Source organism: Diabrotica virgifera, chromosome 8 (assembly GCF_917563875.1).
Source record: "Diabrotica virgifera virgifera chromosome 8, PGI_DIABVI_V3a".
NCBI classification, from domain to species: Eukaryota; Metazoa; Arthropoda; class Insecta; order Coleoptera; family Chrysomelidae; genus Diabrotica; species Diabrotica virgifera.
In genome coordinates this window covers 219,963,673-219,986,825 of record NC_065450.1, presented here as the reverse complement: position 1 = coordinate 219,986,825, position 23,153 = coordinate 219,963,673, and the positions used below count along the sequence as shown (strand labels likewise).

Genomic DNA, 23,153 nt, shown 5'->3' with positions numbered 1-23,153 from the left:
TTTATGTTTATGACTGCATTTGTTGTTAATCTGTGATGGAATGCGAATGCGAAAGTGATAATGATATTTGACGCTAAAGTCACATGGCAGATCCTTTAAACTACGGCCGGTTCAGGGACGTATTCAAAATATTTATCTGCCAATGGTACATTTGCAAAACAAAGTCAATTTATTAAGTTGTGACATAATATATTGGACATATCCTTGATATCGGTCTTGTTATTGATAAAATTTTGATCTCTCTGTATGTGAAGCATCTCCAATATACATATTTTGTTGTAGTTCTGTTCTTTTTTTTTTAAATCTGTACGTTGTCAAAGTCAAAAGCCTGGTTGTTTTCTACGGAATGTTTGGCTAGGGTTGTAGTGCTTGATTAAACATTTGTGACTTAATAGAATAGGCCTTCGACTTAGCCAGGCATTAGTCGCTAGGTTGGCTTTTACGTGAGTGGTCGCGCGTGAGATTTTGTCTCGTATAACTTTTGCTTTTTTTACCAAATAAAATTTTAAAAATAGATTTTAAACTTAATATAGTTATTTTCCTAACAAGTGCAGAAAGTCATACTTTTCCGCACGCGACTGCAGTTTGCCGAACGACGCGAAGCGGGAGTTCGGCAAGCAGTCGAGTGCGGAAAAGAGACTTTCTGCAGGAGTTAGGAACAATATTTTTTCTACGAGTCTTTAAAACATGACCAAATCTTAATCAATTAATTTAATTAATATGAAACTACATACACAAATTAATTCTTTAACAAGGTTGTCAAAACCAAACTTTCAGCATAATTGGTTAGCATGACGACGATCTTGGTTTCCATGACGACGATTCAAAACCACTGTTATTGTCTACTGATTTGACTTTCGAATATTATGTCAAAATAATTTTATGTCATCGAATTGTCACGTTAATTTCATTAAAACAGGAACACAACAAGATACATTCGAAATAAAATAGTAAATAATATCTAAATATTAGTTTATTGCATGTATTATAATTATTTCAAGGCCATATTAAAATATCTAAATGCAGTGCGGAAAAGTAAAACGCGTGCGGAAAAGTAAAACGCGTGCGCGAAAGTAGACATTTTTGCACGCTCGTAGAAAAAGGTTATTATTAGCTTTACACAATGTGACTGTTGATGCGCATGTACATTTAATCTAAAAATGTAGAAATAATATTACTTAATTTTAATATTTCAATATAAATTTCAAATTTGTACTAGTAGGTACCTTTATTTTATTGTCCTGCAACAGAACAAGTTCTAAAATTATCTTTGCACGATTCATATTGCAAATACAAAATAAAATAATGCTACAATATAAAATAATGCTAAATAATATTATACACGGTAGTCGCGCGATGAGAGAATATCTCACTTAAAGCGCACTGACTTGACAATCGGGCCATACTAAGTCAACTAAACCACCATCTGAGCAGACGAGTCTATTCGATTGTAGAGAAAGGATAATTAGGAGACTAGAAGGAACTACAGCATGTGTAATTTACCAGGGAAAAAGTTGTGTGCCATATTCTGAAACCGTGAGAGAACATCTCATATAGCGACCAATGCCGAGTTAAGAAAACCCCACGAGAAAGAGTCAAAGGGGTCAAATTGCACGATCTCTGTGTCACTAAGATTACCATATCCATGTGACATGCTCTGCGTGGGCACGTAGCCGTCTTGTTGAAATAGCTATCGTTAGTGATAGCCAATCATCATCATCCAATCCAGACCAAACGAAGGTGATAATCATCGACCTAGAGAACTAGCCGTTAACGATAATGGCCTGGTCAATCACCTATTTTGATAAAACTATTTTATCATTTGCACGTGTAGCCTGTGTAACATGTGTAGTACGTTTGCATACAATATTTCCATAGACCGCACGGAAAATTTGCAAAGAAGAAATTGTAGGAAATCGCAAGTGCAACAATTTAAGACCTTACCATTTACCATCTATTTACAACATCTAAATACCCACTACGATGTAAAATCGAAATTGATGGGAAAATAATAAAGCAGGAAGCAAGGGAAGCATCTGGGAATAGATATAACCAGTTACGGAGATGTTAAAGAGGACAACAAAGCTTAAAAGCAAGTAAAGCGGCGGGATCTCTTACTTACTTACTTTCCGTGTCCGGAACACCAACAACTTTAAATTCTGTATTTCCAATGGTTGGCCACATAGATGGCCCCGTCATTTGCTATAATTAAGTCTTGTTCTGTGCAGGTCTCTCTCATCTCTGTGCATGATAGTAGATGCCGGCTGGTCTGAACCGCGCCACAGTCGCAGGTATCGTCCTCCTGGTATCCCCATTTTTTCAGGTTACTAGCACAACGTGAAACGCCGGTTCTTAGTCTGTTTAGCGCTTTCCAAGTCGGATACGGTAAATTGTGTCCAGCAGCCATTTCCTCCGAGGGAGGAAAATGTGTCGCGGTAGTTGACGCTTGCCATAGGTGTATTTGGCGCGTCTCTGGCGCTTCGGGGATGGATCTTGATGTTTTCAGGAAGCTTTTCAGAGATCTTAGTCTGCTTGGCTGAGTTTGGTGGTCATATAAGGGGTGTCTTCGGTCCGTCTCCTGCTTTTTCCGTTCTACCTCTGACGTGACCTTCCTCCTGATTGGTGGTGTAGCAATTCCAGCAATGGGGTATACCTCTTCGATAGGTGTCGGTTTCAGGCAACCCGATATTATACGGACCGTTTCATTTAGAGCCACGTCGACGTTCTTTGCGTGAGCAGAGTTTGCCCATACTGGTGCTCCAAACTCAGCGGCCGAAAAACATAATGCCAAGGCAGAAGTGCGGAGAGTGTGTGGTTGTGCTCCCCATTTTGTATTAGTTAGCTTGCGGATGATATTATTTCTGGCACTTACTTTCTTCTTGACATCTTGACAGTGGTATCGGTAAGACAGAGTTCTATCCAGACGGACGCCAAGGTATTTTGGCGTCTTGTTGTGTTCCAGCCTCTGACCACGCCATTCCACCTCCAGCGACCTTCGGGCATGCTTGTTTCTCAGGTGGAAAGCACATACCTGGGTTTTTGTGGGATTGGGTTTCAGATGGTTGGGTGCACCAACAACACAGAGGCGGATCTCTTAAGCCTCGGTTTCCTCGAAAGCGGCACCGACAAACTGCGAGCGTAACACTGCGATGAATGACATCATAAAAAACTGTACCACGCAAAATAATAGCGGTGGTTTCCAAGGATGTGTTGGAATACACCGCTTGTTGAGTTTGCACATTCCATTGCCGCAGTGAAGAACCTTGAATTTTTCACCGTAATCTGAGGTAATTCATCGCAGTGTTACGTTCGCAGTTTGTCGGTGCCGCTTTCGAGGAAACCGAGGCTTTAATGACACAATCTGGAAGAACAAACACCTAAGACAAGACACAAAAGCAAGAATCTATAAAGCAGCAATTAGACCTATATTAACAAACCCCTCGGAGACAAGACCTGACACGTCTAAAACGAGACGACTACTAGAATCAACAGAGATGAAAATACTCCGACGAATATCAGGGAAAAGTCTATTGGATAGAGAGAGAAGCGAAAACATAAGAAGATCATGCAATGTAAGAGAAAAAATGGATTGGTGACAAAACGGAAACAGGAGTGGAACGAACACATTAGTAGAATGGCAGAGGATAGGATAGTACGAATAGCACGAGATAAGTCACCAAATGGACGAAGAAGTATTGGCAGACCAAGAAAAAGATGGTGCGATAACTTAAACAATTTAGGAGGCTAATATTGAAGAATAAACAGGCTTTGAAGCCTACATACAAGAAGGAAGAAGAAGAAGATCATTTACTAAAAGTTGAAATTGGCCAAGATATTGAGCATAAACAATTCCTATAAAACCAATACATGCAAGGTCTTACGCTCGCCCCTTTACCGTATACCTACCTACGACCTTAATATTGATTTTAGCAAAAAATGAAACAGACCAAAATTGTATAAAATACAATTCTCTCCATTTTTGTTTATTTACCTTCATGTCGTAAAGTTAATAATAAACGAGATAATTCAATAATTATGCTTTGTCACAAATTTTCCCCTTAACTCGGACTGTTTTCCTCCTTAATTCGGAAAATACCGACCTTACGAAGAATTTTGCAAAAAAAGAAATTAATTGTAGAAAATCAATTTTCGACATTTTCGTCGAAAAGTTGAAAATGGTGAAAATATTGATCAAAAACGGTTCTCCTTTAAATATAAGATGGCGGCTAAAGCTATTGACCCCCCTAATGGTTATAAAGGACGACCACCGACTAGAGATAGGTGGAAGATTTTATGGTATGCCTATGTTCAGCAGTGGACAAATATAGGCTAATTGATGTAAGGTTATAACACACAATTTGGGGTAGCTCGTGCAAGGTCAAATGATATCTCAACTTGTGGATTATCGCCTTTTTTATTTCCGTGTATTTCGTGTATGGATTGACGTTGTATGTTGAACCCAAATTTCCAAAACGTTCAGTTCGAGCTTACTAGAAGTTGTTCTAGTTTTTCATAGTACATTAATAGAAAACCAGTCATTCTTTTTGGCAGTCGAACCATTCTGTTACAATTCAAATTTTTTTATTATCACCACCAGTTTTTTTTCCTAATATCCAACTCAGTAATTTCTTATCTAAAGTCGTACGATAAAATATTTATATATAACCTGATTTCAGAACCAGAAATATCGTTTGAATTAGTTCAGTCTATTTTTAAACCGTTCACATAGAGGTGGGATCAATCTCAATCACGCCATGTTCCATCGAAACCATGACCTTTCTAAATTTCGTATTTGTAGCTGATAATTTTTTACTCCGAAATATGTACATTTTATCTTTTATTTGTGTTTTTTAAGTTGATCCATGTTATTTTTAGGTATTAGCACATTTTTATCAGAAAGGAGCTTTTAGTAAGTTTTAAAGGGTACCCCGTTAAGATAGATAAAATTGAGCTGAGTCTTATATTTTAATCACATAGAAAGTAAAAAAAAGAATGTGTGTGTACTTTGTACTCACGTAAGAAGTTATACTTCTATTATATGATTTCAACGAAATCAATATAACAGTTTATTTATATTTTATTTAAATATTAAACTAATTTTAATACTTACTACTTTCCAACAATTTTTATTAAAACAATACAAAAAATAAAAAAAATAAAAGAATAAAACACACGCAAACACATTGAAAAATTAAACCAAAGAAATTATTTCTGAACAATTGTTGAGAAAATTTTAACTAAATAAGTATTTTCTGAAAAAAATATATAATAAATATACTTACAATCATAAAATGTATAAAAAAAAATAAAAATTTGCATTGGGAATTGAACCTGCATCTATCAGGTTTAGATTATTTTGAACTCACCTCACGCAGAATTTAACTACCGAGACATGTGAATGAAGTGGAAAGATATACCTAGCAACTAAACGTTTTAAAATTTTTTTGACAGTTGCTTATTCTGTTAGTTTAATCAAATAAGTTTGATTCTTGTGGAATTAAAATACGACAAAATATAGACTAAAAAAGCAATATATTAGATGGATATTTTTGTTGGTAATCAAATTATGTAAATCAAAGCATTACCTACTAGTTAGGTAGGTATATTTTCCAAATACCTAATTTGTAATTTTTTATTACATTTACTGAAACATTTACAATAAGGTATGCACCTGTTGCTTTTAAAAACTATTTAAAAAGTCACTGCAATTATGAACTTGCTTTTTGTCACTGTCCTCACAACAATAAAAACTAATATACACAACATTTTGTTTATCCGGAATCTCCATTTGAACAATTATTGACAGATGATTTTAACCCCCAATCAGATCCCTCATAACGTTTCATACCATACTGTCGGTGTGCGCATGCGCCCAGCAAAATAAAAATTTACCCTCGTGCCTAAAGAAGTATGACTTCAAAAATGAAAAAATTGAGTTCTGGGAAGAAATTATTTTTCTTTTTTGAGAACGATTTCCTGAACCAAACATAATATATCTAATTAATTATAATCTTTTAATAACTAAAAAATGGTTAGATCCACCGAAAATGTCAGTTGGAAGTTCATATTTCTTTCCTATGTGGTACTAGGAGTTTTTGTCCCGGACAAACAGCGTGTCCGCGTGACGTGTCGTTCTAGGGTTTTATAAGACTAGATAAACATACAGAAAAATGTTTAAAATCTCACTAAACAGTAATACACTCGTAGTATATCCCTTTTTTATCTTTCCAGTATATGACATTAGCGAGTACCGTCGCAAACACATCAAGCAATATGGTTCTCACGAAATGTTCCGAGCAGATAACTTGCCAGCTTGGAAGATTCGTCAACAGAGCTTCCGTGAAGCTTTGGAAGACGCCGCAGCTTATTTGCACAGTTCGAATACCAGCGTCGCCATTTTGGACGGACCAAACGTCTCCAGAGGACAGAGACAAGAAATCTACGATCTCATCTACACTCAAATGGGCTTCAGGGTCATGTTCATAGAGTGCGTCTGCGAAGATCCTGTTCTGCTGGAAAGAAACTTTAAGGTAAGTTGGAGCTCACTGTCTAATTTTTTACATACGAAAAATTATACTATATTGTTCACTGTATCAAACTCTAAATTATCACAACCATGCAACCGAAAATTCTCTCTCTTGACTGTTGACAACCACAGGCAATAGTCTGGCATCATTGTGATCTCCTACTGCTGAAATGGCAGTGTTATCAGCAAAGGTAACAGGTAGTGAAACAAGAATTTGACTTGTGTATATCAAGGTACAGTACCGGGCTCAATACACTTCCTTGCGGCACTCCTGCTTAATTTATAATTGAAGTAATCGTCTGTTTTCTTCCAGGAGATCTTACAATACAGCGCCGATTACCACGACATGGCCACGGAAGAGGCACTGAAGGATTTGACACATAAGATGGCTCATTACCAAGCGCAGTACGAATCTCCGACACTTGGAAGTTTGTGGGAACTTCCGTGCCCCATGGTCAAAATTTTGGATGGAGGTGATGGTGGTATTATTGCTCATGGCATCAACGGACAAAAGGAGAGCAAGATCCTTGCTTACATCTCCACACAGAAGCAGATCAAACAGACTCTATATTTCAGTCGAGTAAGTACCACATGCTTTCTATAATATTTAGTAAGAGGAAAAGCTGTATGCATAATTCACAAAATTGTGGTCTAGAAGTTATAATACTCTCTTCGCGATGATCCACAAATCAATTATCAATTTATTAAAAAACATTACAGATTTAAAACATTTTGGACGCGTTTTGGCCCAACACGAGCTATGCTCAACAACAACAGGTAACAACAAACCTATCTATCTATCTAATCAGCCCTAAATATCCATCCTCGGATATAGGACTCCTCTTCCTTCTTCCATGCCTCTCTACCTTGGGCAATTTGCATCCATTTTGACCCAGTGTGTTTCTTCAGGTCATCTGACCATCGCACCCTTTTTCGTTTGTGGTTCCACGGTCTCCAATGTATAATGGTTCCATTCGTTTCTTTTCCTGCCTGATAGTTTAATGTTCAGCATTTATCTTTCCATGGATCTTTCTGTCTTTGCTTTTTTTCCATATTTCTTTTGTAAACGTCCATGTCTGAGAGCAGTATATGAGGACAAGGAGTATACATTGATTGAAGACTCTTGTTTTTAGGTATTGCGGGTATTTTCTTTTCTTTAGAATAAAAGACAGTTTTCCGAATGATGCCCAGGCCAATCTCATTCTTCTCTTTATTTCTTCGGTCTATTTTTCTTTATTTAATCTTGTGATTTGTCCTAGATATATATACTCTTTTACGTGTTCTTTTCTTGTTTGTGCCACTGTAATTATGTTCTTCTTGTTAATTGGTCATGGTTTTGTTTTACTGTTTTGTCTATTCTCTATCTAGTTCTTCCATCATTCTTTGTAATTCTTCACGTTTTTCTGTTATTAATACTATATCATCAGCATATCGTAAGTGATTCAGATATTGCCCGTTTATATTTATACCCAAGCCAACCCAGTGTAGTTGTTTGAACACATCTTCTAACGCTTGACAAACCTACAATACATATTTTGATTAAAACAATTGAAAAATTAGGACAGATAACGCCCACCTCAGTCTAAAAACTCACCAAATAGGAAGGAGAAAATATCAGTCAAGCAATCAAGCAGTGTACGGTAGGTTTGTTGTTACCTGTTATTGCTGATAATGGCTCGTGTTAGGACGAAACGCGTCCAAAACGTTTTAAATTTGTAATGTTTTTTAACAATGCCAAGGTGGTAGAAAAAGTTTAGTATTCTACTCACATGTAATGGCTATTAGATGGCTACTTTGATGAATTATGACACTCGCCTTCGGCCATCATTACATGCTTGTTGAATAATATACTATTATTCTTATTTATTGTTTGTCATTATGCTCAAAAAGAAACGCACAAAAGCAAATATAACAACATCGCTTTCTTTCTAGCACGGAGAAAGTGAATACAACGTCATTGGAAAGATCGGCGGCAACGCAAGGCTCTCTCCCAGAGGCAGGATGTATGCCAAAGCACTAACGAAGCATGTGCGCGCGCTTAATCTACCCAGCCTCCAAGTTTGGACCTCCACTCTTCAAAGAACAAAAGAAACTGCAGCCAGTATTCAAGCCCCTCAACAACATTTGTCCGAATTAGATGAAATTTGGTCGGTAAGTAGATACAATCTAGTGCGTATTACAGGTTGACAGAAACATCTGAAACCGCCAACCGGTCTCGCCAAGGTCAGACCCATCTTTGGTTACGCGACGTTGTCAGATCAATTAGGCTTCAAAGGTTATTCGGATTTTTATTTGTTATGTTTCATAGTAAAATTTTCTTCTGCTTGCTCCTGCGTACATTTTAAAACATTGTGTATAATTTCACGAGATTGTGCACTTAGTGTCCTTTTTTTCACGGCACTTATAATATTCATGTTTATTTAAAAATTAGTAAATGTAAATAAAGGCATTTAATATTTATAATTTCGATTCATTCGAGATCATTATCATCTCTCTATGGACCATTTTGAACTTTTGTTCTCTTCAGGAGAGCCTGTAATGATGCTCTAAATCGAAATTAGACGTCTTTGCCAAGTATGCCAATTACAAGGAAATAATTAACATTTAAACGCACTCGCGACCTCTATTAAAGAAAAGGCGAAACCCAAGCGATTCCATTTTCAAACAAATAAATATTTAAAAATAAAATTTTTGGATTTCTTAATTCGGAAACAGATTCTCTCTTATACCTATTCCCCATCCTTCTAAAATTTGCAAGAAATAAAGGGTGATGAATGCAGAAACATAGGGAGTCTATACCGGGTGGTGACTTGGAAAACGGGCCATAGGAAATTCAATGTAAAATTCTAAACTGTTGAATTCCTGCTTCCATAACTATTTTACATCAAAACACGTAAGAAACTATCTGTAGAGGATTTAAATCTGTATTGAAAATAACTGTTAAAATTGTTCTACGAATTAAACATATTCCAAAAATATAATACATTTTTTAGACTATGACGCCAAAGTTAGGCCACACACAATGTCATGATGTGTAACGGTTGCGTTCGGTCACAATAAAGTAATTAATATTAACAATATTGAACTGTCAAAATTTTTATTTTATCGTTTATTGTTTAAAACATAATAAAGTTGATAAGATACTCTCAGTTGAGGAGAAAGTATTAATAATAAAGATATTTTATTCAATCAATAGTGTGCGCACTGTCAGTTAAATAGTAACATGGGCCTAAATTTTACACACATACCTACAAATGTGGCAAATTAACATTTAGACGCACTCGCGACCTCTATTAAAGAAAAGGCTAAACTCAAGCCTTCCCCTGCGCATCACCCTTTATTCCTTGCAAATTTTAGAACGATGGGGATTAGGTGTAAGAGTTTTTTAATTTCTGTTTCCGAATTAAGAAATCCAAACATTTTATTTTTTTGCATTAAATATTTATTTGTTTGAAAATGGAGTCGCTTGGAATTCGCCTTTTCTTTTCAATATTAAATGTATTCTAAATAAACAACTATTCGATGATTTTGTCTGGCAATGTCGTAAAACCACTGATTTCGTGCACAATGCCTTTTAAATGGATGTTTACTCTTTGCATCAACGCGTTCAACTAAAGTCCCTCTCCTTGATTTGCTACATGAGTTTTAGATACGCGGTTTTAGATGTTTCTGTACACTTATAAATATATCAAACATATTTCAGTGTTTCCTATACAAGAAAAGTGCTATTCTAGACTGAAAAGTAAACAATTTCAACTAATTTATTGAATGTAAATAATAAACAATACACGAATACACAAACACAATACATAAAAACAAAACAAATCATAATTTCTTCTTCCTAAAGTGTTCTCTCCTCAATTGTGGTTGCCTACTACAATTTTAAACTCTTCTCTGCCTTCAGCTGTTCGTATTAGCTGTTCAAAATTTAGCTCTGTCCATTGTCGGATGTTTCTTAGCCACGATAGTGTTTTCCTCGATATTGTGTCGTGTCTCAGCGTCGTCTCAGTATGTGGCCTAGGCCTTTTTCAAACTTTCACTGTGTTGAAAAGTGCTCGTTCCTTGTCTATTCTATGTATTTGAGGTATGTGATGTTCATAAAATCTTAAGAATTCTCCGGAGAATAGTCGACCAGACGTAGCATTTTGGTAAATGTAATCGAATTTCTAATTTTATGCGAGAATGGCATAGCAGCCTTTTGATGTTTTTTAAAGATTTTCTCTTCTGTTCTATTCTCGATATTATTAATTATAGATCAGGATTTAGGCTGCTATCGATAAATCATCCAGGTATTTGAACTTTTTGACGTGATCTAAAATGTGTCCGTTTATTGTGCAATATTGAGGTACATTTCGATTTTTTTATTGCCTTGTTCCGTGGTGGTTGAGTTGCGTGTGTGACAATATATTTTTGGCCACGGAAACAATGAAATGAAATTAAAATAAATGTAAAAACAACAAACTGTCTGTCAATAATATATTTATTTCAATCGGTAAAAAGAACGTGAAAATGTCTCGAAAGAGGGTTTGTTATTTTAGCGAGGGTGTGCCCGCTGTGACTCTACTGAACTAGACCACAAACACTAATCTGTCATTATGTGGTTCTACCATATGGCCAGACAGGCGACAATTTATTAGATCTGGTGTTTTAAAAACTGCAAAGGCATTTTACCTGAATGGGGATATATTTCGTTTCTTAAAACTTAACAGGCCCTTCTATGCATGGTTTGTATATTAGGAACGAAACACATGTGAATTTTAAATGACCCATATTATTTCGTTTAGAAAGGAAAGTTAATATTTAAAATTAGCAATTAAAAAAATTGTAAAATAGTAATTGAAGCGTGTCGCCACAGCCTTCTCATCACTTTGATTTTTTTAGGATTTATTTTCATACCAAATTGCTCACAGAGCAATTTAGTTTACTGTTTTCATTGGGAATTGACTACAGTAATTTGAAATGGTTTTATTTTGACGTTTCGATTTCCACTTCGGATTTCCGATTGCTGAATAGACTTTATCGGATATTAACTAATATTAATGAATGTGTAACATGCGTTTCAGTATAGCATCATTAAACTTTCTTCTATCAGCCAATACCTCGTATATTCTAGAACATACGGGTATTTTAGATTTCCTCACAAAAAATCCCGGATGTTTAAGTGTGTGTACTGTAGAATTTTTCAAAAACATTCTTCGTTTTATCTATAGCGCGTGCTTACCAAATATTTTTAAGATTTATTATTTCGGTAAAAAAACACTTTAAAAACAATGCGTCATATATTTAATCAATGTAATCCTGTCAAGGTGTTTGCTTATTTACTTTTGTGCATAGATAATATTTTTAAGAAAAACAAAAATATAATTAATATCAATCTAAGATAAGATTGACATCTACTAATGTTTTGATAAGAAGAACCATTTAAGAGGAGTAGTTTTTTCTCAATAAAAGATCTTATTTTATTAAAAGAAAACAACAAAGTACTCCTAAGATCGCTATTATCTTCTCAGAATACTTTAGCACGTGTTATTTTTCGATTAAATCTTTCATCCTATCTATCGTTTGGTATTTTTCTGCAGGCACTTAATTACCAACATTTTTCTGCATAATATTTTTATGTACAATATTCGTAACAGTATCTGCTTTCTTGTATCTTTTGTTTCGCATTATACTCTATCATAGAATAGAACTTAACTTCATATCCTGCTGTCAGCTGTCAAGCCTCTTTTGTGTCAATGCCTTGCAGTAATAGGTACTCTTTTCTCGCTGTTTCTTGCTGCGTTTTACCTTTTTCAGTTCTTGTTGAGCTTCATTATCTTCGAAAGTATGATATGTAACAGAATATAGCTCCGTAATTTCCTTTGTTCCTTTTCCGTTCTTTTCTGATAATGCAACGGTGGTTCACTCCTGGCGGAACCCAGTATCATTAGCTTCCACTGCTGCTCACCTTACAATATTACCAACTACCCGTGTATGAAGACTCTTTCTTGTATTCTTGCACAATATTACAAGAAATTTGCTATATACAACATAGAATGTTAATACGTCCATTTCACCAATATTGTAACATCTATCTGGCTCAGTATCTCTTACCTTATTCTACTTGATGTGCCTATTCGAGGTGAATGTTGGCGATCATCATGGTAATCTTTATATTATCTGCAACAGCCCGGAAAAGCTACACAGATGTTGTGTTGAACCAGGTTCTGTGGTTCTTTATCTAGGATGTTCTTCTTTTTCCCGGACCTCGCTTTTCAAATATTGTTCCTTGCAGGATCGCTTGTAGGAGACATATCTTGATTCATTTCGCATAATGTGTCTGAAGTATTGTAGCTTTCGAGATTAGATGGTGGTCAGTACCTGCCAGTATCTTACCTTATATTTAGCTTACATTCACAAACCTTATAATATATGAATATACAAGAATAAAAAACCGCTAAACGCCGTAAAAATGAGTGGCGCATACAATATTCCAGCTACAAAAGATCTGATATGAATATTACGTGGCGCGAAAATGTATTTTCATTTTGATGCAAATTAAAATTTTAGTTTTATTTTAAACGATTTTTCCATAATATTTGCTAAATTTGAAGTAAAACGCCCACAAAAGAGTAACTTTGGTACAGTTTGAATTTTGAAACTCTTTTGTGGCGCGTTTACTTCAAATTTAGCAAATATTGTGGAAAAATCGTTTAAAATAAAACTAAAATTTTATTTTGCGTCAAAATGAAAATACATTTTCGCGCCACGTAATATTCATATCAGATATTTTGTAGCTGGGATATTGTATGCGCCACTCAGTTTTACGGCGTTTAGCGGTTTTTTATTCTTGTATCAGGAGTTCTTCAAAGTTTTTTTATAAATTAAATGTATAAAGTTGAATGCAATTTTTCTCGATTACACGTTAAGCTTTATAAATGGTCGCCTTTGTCGCATTATCTCCCAAATTATCTAGTGTCCATCGAATGTACACTAGATTTTTGTTTATTAGAAATAGATTGAAAAAAATATTTAGATGGCCGGTTACTGAACTTGGATTGCCCGTTGCCAGATCAAATTTAGCGTCGTAACCACTACAACTACATAAACCATTTCGGGAATAATCGTTAATTTTATTATACTTTTGTAGCATAATAACTTCTAAACGGCTTAACCGATTTTGATCACTAAACATGAGTTTGAAACGTATTGATAAGTAGTTTCTGATGCATCTAAGGTCAAGTATGCTAACTGAAGCTATTACAGGAATTATTGAGCTTGAAAAACCGGTTTTCCCATAGGAAATAGATTTGATCATACTTATGATCCTATAACTTAAAGCCTATAACTTAAAAATTCGAATTTTCCTGGATATGAGGTATACACTGTCAGATTCGTCTAGAGTCCTTCTACAAACGCTCAGTTATTGGCGCAATTCGTAGGTTGAAATCTTGAGTAATTGTCGAAAAACCAAAATTTTCAAAGTTTAGTTTTTCAGTTACTGAGCTTACTTCGGCGATACTGAGCCGTGTGTATGTCTGATCCTGACGGCTTAGACACCATTTGAAAGCTTAACTCAACACTGGTGTATTTGCGGTTCTCCTGTCTCTTCTTGAACCGAAGATATATACCCTCAAAAAATATGCCGTTTTGTACCTACCAAGTCCTATAGCTGGCTTGTGGGTGGTCAAAAGTCACAAACTACACCGGTTCTGAATCGGCCCTGACCCCCTCTTCAAACACAGAAAAAAAAATCAGATCGGTTTAACTTTTCCAGTCACATACATACATATCCACAAACATTTTCCCTTTTTTAAATAGAAATTGAGTCATATTTCTGAGCTCGGTAACTTTTGAACGGTATAACCGATTTTCAAAATCAGACATCCGTTGGAAAGGTAATGATCAGTACTATTAGAACTGGGACTTAAATTTTCGAAGTTTGGGGAGTTTTGGAGACGAGGACGGAAAACAGGCCCTAAACAGGAAGGGCCGTAAAATCCACACCCTTGGACCAAAATGGATGGTTGACATATGAATGGGTGAGTCTTTTCCTGAAATTTAAGATGGGAGTTGGCACAATTTTCAATTTCGTCAGATTTAGAAAATCGAAAATTTCGTGTAGGTATATATAGTGTCGCGTGTAGGGGGGTGTGGGTGTGCGCCACTGGCGAGAACTGCCGTTCTCTGGTAATTTCATTTGATAGAAAAAAATATTCAAAGAGGAAATAGCGTCATTTTGTCTCTCTGTGGCCAAAATTAGATGGAAACGTTATGGTAGCCCATAACGGGATATTTTCCGTACTTCCTTTGAGGAATTATTATGGACTCATCTTCTTGTAATAGATTTAACGTACCCCATTCAAAATTCATAAAATTTAAGTTTCCGTTAGCTAATTGCACGAGTCGTTGAAAACTCCATATCATTGTGACCTGGATATCCAGGTCATAATAATTTACACAATTATTATAATAAACTATGTTATATAAATGAGAGATGGATTTAGATAAGTGTTTTCGTAGAAATAATTACTTTTGACATTCCCAGCTGCGTGATTGTATCGTTCCAAAGATCAAATGTTATATTTATTATCCCAATGTCTTTTATCTAGTTACTAAAGTCATTTATCATGTAGTAGTAAAATTAAAGCATCATCTCATCATTATTATCGGTTATCATTCTGTTTCGCGTTAAAAAATTCAATCTTAAGTTATTTTCATTACCTGTATTTTTAGAAAACACGGTAATAATCTTTGAGTACTTATATTTTTTGTTATCTCAGCAATTCATTAAAAAATGATGCTGTTTGTAGTTTTACGTTATTACTTGAACATTGGATGGAATCTCGACAATTAGAGATATAAAGATTATTCCAAATAAGTGTTTTCTTGGTATGACATTCTTATGTATATAAAATTGACCTTTATAACGACATAGATCAAAATTGAGGTGGACAGTATCAATAACACTCAAAAAATGCTGAGGATATTCTGAGGCCACATGCCCAGCATGACTATCTAAGTACCTACAGAAAACTACATAAACAGACGTGGTTGTGGCCTTGATCCCTATAAACCCTAAAAAACGTAGATTTTCTACAAAAAATGTTATACAATCATTTTTCATCGACTACAGCCTTTGATTTTTTGCTGTATTTTTGCCAAATCGTAAAAATTGTGAATTCTTGATAAAAAATGTCATTTTGTGATGAACTGTAGCCTCTGTTTAATTGCATTTCCCTTGATAATTGCATAAACCCATAAACACTAAAAAAGGTAGATTTTCTACAAAAAAATGTATACCATAATTCTATCACCTATATCTCTTCTTTCATGGACTATAACCTTTGATTTTCTGCTGTATTTCTGTCAAATCTTAAAAGTATTAAAAATGATAAATTCTCGATATGTTAAAAGCGTCATTTTTTGACTAGCTGTAGCTTTAGTCCAGGAACCGAAGCTTTTCACCTCGCAATTTTTACAGAATGGATCGGTTTGCTTGAAAATTTGAGAATAAGTAGTGGATAGTGCAAGGATCAAGGGTGGTTGCCACCCCATCTCGGGGGTGGAAATTTTTTATTATATTTTGACCACAAAAGTTGATAAAAACATTAATTCTAAGTAAAAAATGTTCTAACATTACTAAATTTCGATTAATTTGCTATCGAAAGTGTTAGTTTTATATCGAACAAATCAATGTTTTTCGATATACTCATTTAAGATTCACTCAATTTTTGCCGTAGAAAAAATTTTTTCAAACCATGTTCTTGGGAAATAAATGACCTACAATTTCATATTTAAACATTTTTTCGTATCTCTGATGCTAATCTTTCTATTCTCAAGAAAATGGCATCTTTTACCAAACTACAAAAATTCGTTATTCGGTTTTAACTCTAGTTTTTTAAAAATTAATCATTCTAAGCCACTCAAACTTCTAGAATCCATTAATAATACATAAATAAAGATGAATGAATAAGGCCAATGACAAAAAACACCGCTAACTTACATTATTATGCTTCCAATTTTATTTCTCCTTTTTTGTTTCAAAAAAATATATTGATTTTTTAACCGTAACTTTTCTATTTTTTATCTTAGAAAGTTTGGTAAAAAAGAAATTTGTAGGTTTTTACAAGATCTATGAGCCTATTAAATTCAATATTTTTAAAATCCTCAGTCGCAAAAAGAGATGACTTTGAAATAGTTGGTAAAGGTGGTTTTTGTATGTTATTACAAGTTTTAATTGTCAATAGCTCACTGAATTTTTGCCGTAAAAAAAATTTTTGCAAACCAGGTTCTTGAATATTAAATAAGGTACAATTTCATTATTAAATATTTTTTCGTATCTTTGATGCTAATCTTTCTATTCTGAAGAAAAAGCCATTTTTTTCCAAACTACAAAAATTCGTTATTTGCTTTTAACTCCATTTTTTTAAACTAATCATTATAGGCCGGTCAAACTTCTAAAACCTATTAATAATACATAAATAAAGAAGACCAAATAAGATCAATGACTAATTTTAATTAGGGTGGTGATTAGGGCGGTTGCTTCCGATCACTTTTCGCTGAAAAAATAGGGACTGACATTCTTTTCATTATAAGTCACTAAATTTTTGAGCTAGAGACTTTTTCTATTTCTGGAGATAGATATTTTTAAATGCTTTAAATTACTTTGAACAAGTTATCCTCGAAAAATGCATAGTTTTCCTGTCTTTTGACTTTGAAACTACAATATTTAGCATTTGACGAAGAAGAGCTAACATAATAAAATATAGCTCGGTTACTATTGGTCTTAAAGAAAATAAAAAAAAAAAGGTTTTGTTTATTTTTCCAATAGGTACATTTTTGGTAAGTAAAGTTGTTTTGATAAAACGAAAACTTTTGGAGTTATTAGCAGAAAACTTATTAAAACATTGATTTTTTCGATATAAAACTAACACTTTCGATAGCGAATAAATCGAAAACTGTTAATTTTATCAAAAAAATGTATAGAACATTTTTTGTTTAGAATGAATGTTTTTATCAACTTTTGTGGTCAAAATATAATAAAAAATTTCTACCACCGAGATGGGGTGGCAACCACCCCCATGGTAAAAGCGCCTTTCGGCATCATATAGATTTTGATCCTTGGACTATCCACTACTTATTCTCAAATTTTCAAGCAAATCGACCCACTCGGTAAAAATGTTGAGGTTTTGTCCTATTTTAAACTTCATTACTTGGACTACTTCTGTTTAATTACATTTCCCTTGATAAATCGCGTAAGCTCAAAAAAACGTAGACTTCAAAAAATGTTATACCCTAACTTTTCATGGCCTTTCATTTTCTGCTGTATTTTTGCTAAATCTTAAAAGCATTAAAAATGGTAAATTCTCCATAAAACACGTTAAGCGTCATTTTTTGATGAAGTTCAGCCTTTTTTTAACTGTTTTTCATCAAGATTCATAGCAATGCAAGCTTCCATATAGAATATCTAAAAACTGAAATATTTCAATGAACAAAAAAAAACACTATAAAGGCTGTAGGATAATTTTAAAACTTATATAATATCGTGGGTACAAGGGGTACAGTGCGGATTCAACGTACTTTGGTATGGTACTCCAGTTGTTAGTTATTTACCCTAAAATATAATACTTTTTCTTTCATTGTAGAATATCTTCAGCGGTTGTAAAAGAAAAAATTTTGATTTAGACAGTACTAGAGTAAATTTTAGTTTGTTTTTTCGCCCAAAAACGTATATTAATATTTTCTTTTTGTTCCAGGGCGAATGTGAAAGTCTGTCATACGAAGAACTTCAAGAGCACTTCCCCAAAGAATTAGCTCTACGCGACCGCGAGAAGCTTAAGTACCGTTACCCTCAAGGCGAATCCTACATTGACGTCATGACTCGTCTGATGCCAGTACTTACCCAACTCGAGTGCGAAACCAACGTACTAACCGTATCCCACCAGGCTGTCCTTCGCTGCGTGCTCGGCTATTTCTTGGAAACGCCCCCAGAAGAAATCCCCTACATCCACGTCCCCCTCCACACCATCATCAAGCTTACCCTTAAGGGCCACAGTTACAACATGGAAACCATCAAGATGCCTATCGAGTGTGTGGATACTAACAGAGCCAAGCCTCTCAACTGCTCCGAAGATAGAACCGCGGAAGATGCTTTGCTCACGTTGCCTAAACACTATGATTCTTTGTCCAGTTTAAGTAACATGATGCCCTGTACTTAGCTTACTTTTGGAAAGTGCTCTTTTATTTAGGGGCTGACGGTAATGCTATGGTTTTTGGATGTCGTTTTAGATAAGTGACGAGGATGCAATTTTGCGGTGTTGATACTATTTCTATTTTGTACAAGGTTAGTCCTAAAAGTACCTGACCTAACAAAACAAAAAGAAAAAAAAATATATTATAGTGAGAACTTTTGAACTGACATAATGTGCGCAAGATGGAGAAATTCGAGTTTTTTAATGTTTTTGATCATTGTAGTAAAATTAAGCAGAATTTTCTTGATTTCTTCACTTATACGCTACAAAGAGTTCTTTTACTATTTATATCCATCAACGAAAGTTACTTCACCAGAGGAGCTGTTTTCTCTGGCCTTTGAAGTGAGTTCTAATAGCTTTCTAGTTTTGCGGAATAATAGACCAAGAAACCATGGTCAGTGATTAGGGTTATATATTAATAAGGTTTTGAGGTTATATTAAGGTTAATAGTTTAATGTAGTAAACATAACCTTATTGGCCTAATCGACAGTATTCATTATTGACAGCTGTCAAACAAGTGTCTTTAAACTTAATTTTGTAAGGATGGTACAATTGTTCAGGCGCTTCTAGGACTAACCCTCTTATAGTAGCTTTAGACGTTAGTCGTTTATTATTTTGATCCATTATAGATGGCGCAAAATTGAATTCTAGTTTTAGAAACATGTTGTATTGTTAATATTTTTGATGAAACTTACAAAAAAAGCCTTGGAAAGGTTCCTTTTTGAAACAAATACAGTCAACTCCAGTTTATCCCTAGGGTTGGGTAGCACGGTTGTCGCGGATAAGCTGTAACTGGAATTCAAATACATAAATGTAAAAAATAAAAATGTAGTTTCACCTAAAGCTTTAATAACTTATATTTTCAATGTGTACTTATATTTTTACTTTTTTTGAAATTAATCTCTCACTTGTTTCTGCTTCTTTGAATGGAAAACGTGTTTCTCTATTTTTTCCATTGCTACGCAGCATCAGTTTTTCAGCAAGTAGCGCGTCGCCCTTGTCCTCTAGGTATTCTATTAGGAAGTTCATTTACGTGACCACCAAATCCAAGCTCCTCTTCTTTTTCATCACTTTCCTCGTTTTCTCCCCAGCATTTTATTAGGAATGTCTTCATCCGTTAGATGCTCAAATCCCGGGTCGGTAGCATCGAAGTCTAACCACTCTTGCAGGTTTCCTGCGACCACATTCTCTCGTTTGTAACGTTCCTGTTTTCTTTGAGAAAAATTTCTCACTTGTGTTCAAAATTTTTCTGATGGGTGAGAGGAGTGTGTAACGTTACAAACGTCACATCTTTGATGTTTTATTTTTAAATAATTTCTTAAAAATAAAATATCAAAGATAATAATTATTTAAAAATAAAATATCAAAGATGCTTCGAGCCCCACGTTGGGCGCCAGTGAAACGAAATAAGCGATGGACTACCCCAGCTAATTGAAATAATATTCGAAAATATTACCTCAATCATCCAAGATAGCCATCGTTCACCCTTGCTTAGCTCAGTCTCTCAGGTGTGTGTTCGTCTTGTCCTAATCTTAGAAATGAACTATGAAAATTCAGAATGGAAGCAAACAAAACAATATTTTTAACTAATCATGTTTATTGTTCATAAAATACATTAAAAATGTGACTTATTAAGTTCATTAACAAATATATTCAAATTCTTGCCAAAAACTAACAATTCTTGGATTATACTTCTGCATGGCTTGTGGTGTTGGTTCGATGGTAACTTCTTGATGTCGAATAGTACTGCTGCTGGTTCTTCAACGGGCTCTGGGATTCTAAAGGCTGTATTCCACCAGGCCTACAGATGTTGGTCGTTGCAGTCTAGGTGATGTGGTTGCAGTATGGATGACATGTCCCTCGTTCTTGTATCGCCGGCGATTTGAGGATTCTTGAAGCTCCCAGAGGGAGGACGGTGATCTTTATCCCAAAAACTAGAAGAGTAAAACACATATCAATCATCAAGAAGATAAACCAAAGTGTGCCAGTCTGCCAATCTTTTAAGAAATAATTGTCAGAAAGAGTAGCAGATGACAAGAATAAATTAAATGGAATGAAGATGAGGAGAATAGTTAAAATTTGATGACTAAACGTGCATATATGTAAATTAAAAAGATATATTTAAAACTAAAATATCAGAAACCATGCTTTTAGATGGGAGGTTAGGTTAGATATAAAAAAATATTAGAAAAACTGCTAGATGCAGAAATGTAATTAAAATATGATAATATGTATTCTTACCCCAAGAGAATGATAAGTCTGGAAATAGCTATTGTCAGCTCTGTAATTGCCTTTTATTAGATTACCACCACCATTTTGAGAATTGAAATGACAGCGTGAAGAGAAAATAATTATTTAAAAATAAAATATCAAAGATGTGATGTTTATAACGTTAGAAGTTCATTAAGCTTGTAAGAGCACTAAGAGCAGGCTGTTCATTTTCATCTTCTCCAACTGCTAGTTTGACACAATTCTCGATGTTTTGTAACAGTTTTCTCCATGACTTCACAATTGTTGAAATACTTTACAGACTCCCACGCAGATGTGATTTCGTAGAGTCGAGAATAGTGAATGACTTCCAAAACAACTTCAAGTCATATCCTTCAATTTTTGAGCTAAGTAATTTTGTTCTGTAGTTTCTCTTCATAGACGCAATGACGCCTTGGTCCATAGGCTGAACTAGCGCAGTGGTGTTTGGGGGCAAACATTTTTCCGTCAGCAGACTTACAGCTTTTTGTGGCAAATTGTTTCCTTTTAAATGTTTTTTGACTTCTGGTACAAATTTGACTTAGTAAAGATAATACAGTGGACTCTCTCTATAACGAACTCGGATATTACGAGGTTTCACTTATAACGAGGTACACTAGATTTCTCATGAAATTCCTATTGAACTATAACACCTCTGTAACGAGGCATATTTGGTTATAACGAGAAAAAATGAAATCGAAGAATATGTTTCTTTACCTGAATGGCTATGAATAAATACCCCCAACTGCCTGTATATAGAAATGCCCAACATCTGTGTTATTATCGAGGCCGTTGCTATAATAAACTCCACCGCCTGTAATAAACTTCATCTGTTTATCTATCGACCGATATTGAATATTGTAGGAAATTTACGATGGCTATAATCCGTTCCGCGGATAATCCGCTCGCGGATAAACGGGAATTGACTGTATCGTAGAAAAATATTTATGTCATTCAATTATTGTAGTTGTTGCGTAGGTGTTGGCTTCCATTTGACTGATTTTGAGGATATTAGTATAACTAACGTAAACCATAAGTACTGTTAAACTGATTTTTTGCATCGTATTGAATATCTAAGGAGTATTAGCTTAAAAAATCTGTTTGATATTAACATAAGTCACAAAACATCACGATGATTTTGTTTCTTTTTGGGGACAAAATGATGCAATTTTAAACGAAAGCACAAAAAGGAAGAAGACATATAGGAACGTAGACTAAAACCCCTTATAACTTCATGCCACTCCACAATCACTAGCTCGTAGATTAGTTAGTAAATGCAGCGACTGAATGTAGAGTGGTAGGGATGTTTTGAGTAAACAGGGTTGCCGCAATCCCTTGATTCCTTAAACTAACATGCTCTTTAAACAATTGTAGCAATAAGTTGACGCAAAGAGCGAGATAACATACCTACAGCATTATTCAATGAAATTCGGAACTGCTTTCCTGAATATTTTTGATCTGACAATCTGATGAAAACGTTAAGAAATATAGCAAAATTATTAAAAAAAAAACCTTGGGAAAATACGTCCACTCTTTCTTTACAATTGAAGCGTTTATTTGAAAAACAACAGATGTCCATTTTTCGCAAATTCGACTTTATGTACCTATTCCTCTCATGGAATAGTAGTTTCTTTATCCATCTGACATATCCAGTTGTGTAAAAATCTCAGTTGTCCGGAGAAAACTACATAGAACATTTGGATAGTATTAGAAAAACACCAGATGTGTGGGAAGTTTTTCTTGATTTGCCAAAATTTTAATTTTTGGACAAGTGTTGTTTTTCAAATAAACGCTTCAATTATACTGTGAAAAGGAAGGCAGTTACAAGTAATGACAAATAAATGGTCATTGATTTATTCGAGATATAACTTGTTTTTTTGCATGGACAGATTTCATAGATGACATATGTCAAAACTGACATCTGTCAACTTAGACAAGTGACAACTGAAGAATTCTACACAACAATACTTTTACACAATACTGTTTTATTTTATACCTTTATACCTTTCACCTATACTCACTTTTATCCTGGCAGCCCTGTTTAGCAATAAGCCTAGTAGTAGTAGCAAAAAATAGGCTTAAGATTTGCCTTAATTGCCCAATATATTCAAGTCTGCATTAATTTTTAGTATTTTTTATTTGTGGTT

The 23,153-nt window shown here is 34.6% G+C and overlaps 1 protein-coding gene across 1 annotated transcript in view; it reads left to right on the top strand.

Moving 5' to 3' along the window:
* The window catches only part of LOC114336206 (6-phosphofructo-2-kinase/fructose-2,6-bisphosphatase), a 94,634-nt gene extending 71,748 nt beyond the window's left edge, over nucleotides 1-22,886 (top strand). Inside the window, exons 3-6 of the mRNA XM_028286538.2 lie at nucleotides 6,232-6,530; nucleotides 6,840-7,106; nucleotides 8,459-8,677; nucleotides 18,265-22,886. Of these exons, the coding sequence (XP_028142339.1) occupies nucleotides 6,232-6,530; nucleotides 6,840-7,106; nucleotides 8,459-8,677; nucleotides 18,265-18,726 (1,247 nt within the window). The 3' untranslated portion in view covers nucleotides 18,727-22,886. The remainder of the gene's footprint in view (nucleotides 1-6,231; nucleotides 6,531-6,839; nucleotides 7,107-8,458; nucleotides 8,678-18,264) is intronic.
* The last annotated feature ends 267 nt before the right edge of the window (nucleotides 22,887-23,153 follow it).